The 7,278-nt window shown below is 38.2% G+C and overlaps 1 protein-coding gene across 6 annotated transcripts in view; it reads right to left on the bottom strand.

The window, feature by feature from the left end:
- Positions 1–7,278, bottom strand: part of Mthfd2l (methylenetetrahydrofolate dehydrogenase (NADP+ dependent) 2 like) — a 99,628-nt gene that overhangs the window by 78,749 nt on the left and 13,601 nt on the right. For all 6 annotated transcript variants that reach the window (XM_023713022.1, XM_023713025.1, XM_023713024.1 and 3 more), the window contains one exon: positions 6,323–6,445. In XM_023713022.1, the coding sequence (XP_023568790.1) occupies positions 6,323–6,445 (123 nt within the window). The remainder of the gene's footprint in view (positions 1–6,322; positions 6,446–7,278) is intronic.

Genomic DNA, 7,278 nt, shown 5'->3' with positions numbered 1-7,278 from the left:
AAAAAGAAGCTCCAGAGAAGTGGCAAAAGTGAAGCAAAATGCAGAGAAAAGAACAAAGCAGTCTGGAAAGGTGAGCCCAGCTTCTGGGCAGGGATCCCTGTCTCCCCTGACCAGGAAAGTTTAGAGAAGACCAGCAGACCCAGGGAGAACAATGGATCAAGCCAGCAGTGCTGTCCCAAGAAAAGCCTGTGGATACTATACTGTGAAAGTAACTCCTTCCACATGGCAGACTAAGCTGGAGATGAAATCCAGACCAGTGCCTGCCATATTTGAAAGGGTTTAAACAGAAGCCATTTTGGAAAGTGGTTTATTGTTTAAGACACAGGCCCAGAACAATGACAGAACAACTTCACTTTTAAGCTTTCAGTGTTACTCTATCACAGTAACTGGGTTGGAGTTGACCACAAGACAATTGAGTGGGTGCCTATTAAACATAGACCTGTCAGAAGTTAAAGCTTAGACCAGGAAGGTCACAGTCCCTTCCCTCAAATGTGAGAAGCTAGGCTGGTCACATGTGGCTTTCAGAGGTGGATGAGTCTAAAAGTTGGCATTAAGTCCACTAATCTGCTTGAACCCCTTCTCTGTTGCCTACATTCAACACAGAACTCAAGAACCTGTTTACACTCCCCACCTACCACTGAGAGCAAGGATGTGTGCTGTTTTAGACAGCTGACATATGCCAGGGTGTATGGACAGAGAGGCCTCTGGTGTGGGGCGGGGGGTACCTCACAAATGTACAGGCTATGAAGCTAGGAGGACAAAGCCATGACTTAGGGGTGTTCCCATTCTAGTTAACTGTAGTTCAAAAATGAATGATCTGAAAAAAAACAAAACAAAACCCTTATTCCATTTTAGGGGGCCTGGCCATAGCTCAGTTCTTTAAGTGGCTGCTTCCACAAAGCTGTCAGCCTCAGGTTGCTGTAGTTCGATTTCCACAACACTCCCGCTGGCCAAACCATGCGTGAGGGCATTCAAAAAAAAAAAAAAAAAAAAAAAAACAAAACCCCTTATTCCAAAAATGAATGATCTGGAGACTTCTCAGGAAGCAGCACACTTATGGGGTAGGAGGGCAACTCTGGGTGCCTACTACAGTGGTTCTGTCATGGATCTCCAACTGGCACGAAGATACCTGAATTACTTCTCCTGAAAAAAGGTCTACCACTCGCTTTCTGTGGACTCATATGACTACAACAAGTTCACCCAGTTTTCTTAACTATAGCAGAGGATCACAACTAGTTGTGTTCCTTCCTTGACTGAGGTAACAGAGCCCTCCTCTACTGGGAAGTGGTCGTCCTCTGTGACTGAGGGTGTAGCTTCGGGTGGGGCACACATGAAGCACTGAGGGACAAAAGGGACCCCTGCCTAGCCAGCCAGATCAGCTGAACCGTGGGCATTAATGGTGTCACAGATGGCACAGCCAGATCACCCTCACATCATCATTAACTATAAATCACAGACAAAAATAAGATCCTTATAGTTAGGCACCCAAGTGTTAAATGAGTAATTACTGCTTCCTAGGTTTAGATCTGAATGCTTTCACATAGTTCATAACTTAACACTCTTAAATGAAAGTCACTGTGTATCAAATTTCACATAATGATAAATGTTGATAGCAAAATCCTAGCGGCATCAAGCTTCTGGGTATTACAACTGTCCATTCATTACATTAGTTTGAAAAGGGTATCACTGGTTCTCAGTTTTAAAAGATCATTATCCTATTTTTTGTTACTTGATGTACAAATACATATTCCATAAAACATTTAACTTCCAATGTAAGATCAGTTTAACAGATATAACTCAATAAAGGTTAAAAGCAAATAAAATATCTACCTAGGGGGTAGAATAATATGAGTTACATACCTCTCTTTTACCCTGGCCAAAGGGTCACTCACTGATGCTGACAGATCAGGCACACAGTCAGTACAGGACATGGACACACCTACCTAGGGTCTTCCTATTCCACCACTGTGTGAGGATAGTGGCAAGAAAACAGTGTGGAAGGGAGGCACCGACAGACCCTGGCACTTCCACTCTTCCCCAGTGCTGCAAGCTCTGGCGTGACCAGAGCTCCACTTGTGCCACAGCCAGTGTCCTTCAATAAGATGCAATTCTCCCTTTTTCTTTCTATCCCCAGAAAGTAGAAACCACTTACATACTCTGTTTAATCCTTATGCAAACTGAATTTTTACTTAAGAAACTGCTGTAATTTTTTTTTTTTTTTTAGTTACTGGGGATCAAATTCTGGTTCTTATGCTTGCCAGGCAAACACTTACGCCACTGAGCTATATCCTTGGCCTAATTTTTAAAAATGATATCAGATTTCTAATCATGAAATAATTTTAAATCTAAATTTATGATGATGGCAGGTACTCCTTTATTTTTATTATTTAATCCACAAAGATCTTTTGTCATAAGAATTATTTTTCATTTTACAGGTAGGGGCACTAAGACCCAGAGAAGTTAAATAAATTGACCAGAATAACCTGAGTAAATGAGAACACCAAGACCCAAACATAGGTCATGTGATTCCAGAGCCTGCCTTAGAAAATACGCTATATTATACTGCCTCTTAAGACTACTGCAAGACAAATGTGTATTTCCAGCATTCATACTCCTTCCAGCTGACAATGACCCACCAAGAGGGAGCTAACAGTGTTTTAGGGCATTGTCGTGGAGATTGGTCAACCTGGATTCAAATTTTAGCTCACTTACTTAGAAGTTCAGTGATAGCTCCCAGTTGCCTCTAGCACTGCATCAGGAAAACATACAGAATAACTCCAACTCCACAGAATTACTGAGGATTCAACGAGGTAACAAATGTAAAGCACCTGACATATTCTTAATGTAATAAGTGTTAGCCATAATTACTTTGTATATATGCTATTAGCTCTTCCGCTAGATAGAAACTACCCTTTCTCAGAGTATCCAACATTTGTGGAGGTCACTCTGCCTCTCACCTTGCAATGAAGTAGGACCCAAGAGAAGTTTCTGGTACACACAGACCACCAGTGCCATCTATTGGCAAGTGGATAGTAAGACACCAAATGAGAAGCTGCTTATAAAAGGGTGAAATTTGTACAGATACAAATTTGATTTTTATAAAAATGAACTAAATCTAATGTAGTTAGCTGAGTATGATGGCACATGCCTAAAATCCCAGTACTTGGGAGGTTGGGCAGGAGGATCATTATGAGTTCGAGACGAGCCTGGGCTACAATGTGAGCTCAAGGCCAGACTGAGACCCTGTCTCAAAGACAAAAAAAAAAAAAAAAAAAAAAAGGAAAAGAAAATCTAATGTAGTTAGAAACCTCTCATAAACTAAATATAATAGTCGGGAAACTGATTCTTATAAACTTTTAACTGACAAAAATAACATGTATTTTTGGCAACATGATATTTTGAAACATGTTTACATTATAAAATAGCTAAATTAATCTAATTAACATACCTAACATATGATACACTGATTTTTTGTGGTAAATGTCTACTTATGCAACCTATAATATGCTATCAACTATAGTCACTACTTTGTACAACAGATCTCTAGACCTTATCAAGTCTACCCCAAATTTTGCCAATTTGTGAGAGAGGCCTCTCACAAAATTAAAACTGAAACTAGCATGTTGTGGCAGTCCCACTCTTAGGGGGATATCCAACAGAAACAAAATCAGCTTGTGAAAGAAACATCTGTCCTTTCCTGTTAACTGTAGCATTAGCCACAGTAGTGAAGCAACCACCCTTCCAGCACTTACTTTTTGCTTTCATGCTCATTGCCATTAAAATGCCTTACTGTAATTCTACTTTTAATTTCCTTAATGTTAATGTGGTTGAGCATATTTTTAATATATCATTAGCATTGTTGTTTTAATTTGACTTTATCTAATCATTACAGTATGTCTATAATTTATATCCATTTGGGCCTTTGGCACATTTAAAAAATGTGATTTTTTTTTGCTATTGAATTCCTCATATATTTTGTATATTAATCTCTTAGATGTATAATTTATAAATATTTTCTCTCATTCTGTATGCTATCTTTTCACTCTGTTGACCACTTCCTGTGTTGTGTGTAAGTGTTTTAGTTTAATGCAATTCCTTTTGTCTATTCTTACTTTTTCTGTCTGTGTTTGGGCTCAGGCCGATGTCAAGAACTTTCTGTGTAAGTTTTCCTCTACTGGTTTACAGTTTCTGATGTGCACTTATACACTTTGAATTGGTATTTGTATAATGCTTGGTATTTTCATTACTTGAATTTTGTGCATGTGAGTACCCAATTTCCGCAATATCCTTCCTCTGCCCCATGCATAGTCTTGGCACCTTCATCCAGACAAGTTGATATTGAGTGTGGATTTATTCCAGGGTTCTCTGTTCTGCTGTACCAATCTATATGTCTCTATTTGAGCCAGCCCTGTGCTATTTTGATTAATACAGCTTTGAAAAAAACGCAGTGTGATTCCTCCAGGTGTTGTTCTCTTTGATGTGGATTGGACCTATGTGGGAGGTGTTTTGTGGTTCCAGATGAATTTTAGGACTCTATTTTCTATTTCTATTGAAAAAAAAAGACCACTGGAATTTTGATAGAGTTTATAATAAATCCACAGATTTCTGTGAACAGCATGGAAATTTTGAGAATTAACACTGACATGTCTTACACAATTATTTGAATCTTGTAGATGTGCAAGAAAGGGAAGTTCCAAAACCTATAAGCTGTAAGATAACTGCCTGGCAAATACAGTACCAAAATAAAGTCTTTTTTGCATAAGCCAAAAAACTACTAAACACTGCCAAAACTTTCTGGAAGGGTCCCTTCTAGGTCCCTTCTAACCCAATCATCACTTTAAGTGCAAATGCATTGCAAGAAAATAATTAAAAATGTGAATTTTTAATATGAATTATATAGTATTTCTAATAGATATTAGGCATTATATTTTATTACTGGAGAAAGAAAAATAATACTACACTATAAAGAGCCCATGTCATAGTACTATGCAACTTTACTTTCTGTATATCATAAAATTATGGATCAAAACTTACAGAACTCAAAACTACTTAACCTATACTATACCAGCAGCCCGCACTTTAAACAGTTTAAACATGACAAATTTCAGAATCACAGTTTAGTTGAGTAATACCAGTTCTGACAGCACAGTTCAAATTTCAGCTGTTACACTATATTAATTGCTAACAAAGCTGGCAGCTCTGCAGGTCATAAATCACCACATGAACAAAAGATATGTGTCCCAACCAGTGACCAATCATGGCCCTTCTCTCCTGGACTGCCGGTGACTGGGCACTGCTTGTTTGCTATTTACTTCAAACTAGGACAGCAGCCTGTGTGGCCTCCACTTCTTACAGGCCAATCCCTCCTCATGGCTTCTACAAAGTGGGTCACTGACAAGGGGGACTGGCCTATGAAGAAGAAAGTACAATGAAGACACAAAGCACAGTCATGCTGGAACTGATATATATGTTTGTAGATCTGAAAACTGGTGAGAAAAGAGCAAAGATATCAGACATTCTGACCTGTGTGAAACAAAGGGATGAACTAAACTGAAAAAGACTGATGAACATAAAAACAGGTAAGTTGCACCCAACAGCTTCACACTGAATAAGAGCTGTGTTGTGGACTGTGGATACTGGCAGTTTGCCTTTGAAGAGACAGTTCCACATCCAGAGAAAGAGTGAAGGTCAACTGATCTTCATGAAGACTGACTACAAGGGGAATGACAATGTCCCACAGGATATGCCCTCTGCACAGACTTCACCTGAGAGGAATGCTCAGCATTATCTCATGACACTGAAAGTATAAAGGATAAAATGTTGGAAGCTGAGCCAGACTTACAGAACAATATGACAAAATCTGTACAGCGATAAGAAGGCAAGCACTACTCACGCTGCACTTGGTAAGTGGTTTTGCAAAACAATCACTTTAATTCTCAATGGTTCTACTGTTTTGAACTATAGTGTATTGAGTAAGTATTATTTTATTATACATTTGAAAACTACAATGAGAGAGATATTTGACAAAATATTTGAAAGTCACAAAACATTGTTTTCATTCCCACTGATAACAATCATTTTCAATGTCACACACCACTATGTAAAGCAAGGAGTGCATGTGTACTCAACGTGTAAATTTTATTTCACAGTTTTTCACCATTGCAAAGCATAACAGATTTGGAATTTCCAATTACTGCCCTATTACTAGTAAAACAGCTAGTTTCCTCCTGAATATATTTTACAAATTACTTGCCATGCCATATCATATTGAAAGATTTCCTTTCTGATTACCAAACGAGATAAATAGAAGAACATTATATACCTGGAAGTGGCAACTGAACGAGTATACCACTGACTTTGGGATCCATGTTCAACTGATCAGTTATATCCAAAAGTTCTTCTTGAGAAACTTCCTTTGGTTTTAGAATGAGCTCACTACAAATACCTGAAAAAAAAAAACCAGAGAAAGTTACTGGATTAACCAAGTTGTAGCTTCTCATGAATGGTGAATCATTACATGGTGTGTGGCTGATTGTCTGTGCTTCTGTCCACTGTAAGGAAAACCCTCTTCAAAGACAAGGATCCAGGCACTACAAAGAGAGATTTCTCAGGTAATTCAAGTGTTTTCTTATAACTTGCACACATTCTCTGACTGCTCTCTGAGATTCCAGTTTGCACTAACTTTGATAACCTAACCTACTACTAGTAGATTTGAAGAGAATATAAAAATTGCTACTACACATATTATTAGGCCAATTTGGACAGAGTAAACTAGTGAGGTTCTTCCTTTCTTTCTTTCTTTCTTTCTTTCTTTCTTTCTTTCTTTCTTTCTTTCTTTCTTTCTTTCTTTCTGGAACTGGGGACTGAACTCAGGCCCTTGCGCTTGCCAGGCAAGTGCTTATTCTCCTGAGCCATCTCCCCAGCCCTAGTGAGGTTTATACTTTGGTGACAGCAAATGTAACAAATAAAGACCCTTTAAATGAAGTATCCCTACATCTCCCATGAAACATAAAATCATAGAGTTAATTACACATTATAAAAAATCTAAAGAAAATAGTAAGAAATTAATCTAAACTTAGTTAAGTGAAGAATCTATAATAATAATACATGTTATCCAAATGGCCCTTACCTGATAATTATCATTCATAATCATCATACTTTGAAGTAAAAACAAAACATTCAGACAACTACAACTAAATGCTCACCTAGGGCTGGAGAGATGGCTCAGTGGTCTAAAGCACCTACTTAGAACAAGCTTAGCAAAAGCATCAGGGACCG

Source organism: Octodon degus, unplaced genomic scaffold, assembly GCF_000260255.1.
Source record: "Octodon degus isolate 3935 unplaced genomic scaffold, OctDeg1.0 scaffold00028, whole genome shotgun sequence".
Lineage (NCBI taxonomy): Eukaryota > Metazoa > Chordata > Mammalia > Rodentia > Octodontidae > Octodon > Octodon degus.
The sequence above is the reverse complement of the archived record's forward strand: the minus strand, read 5'-3'. Positions and strand labels throughout refer to the sequence as shown.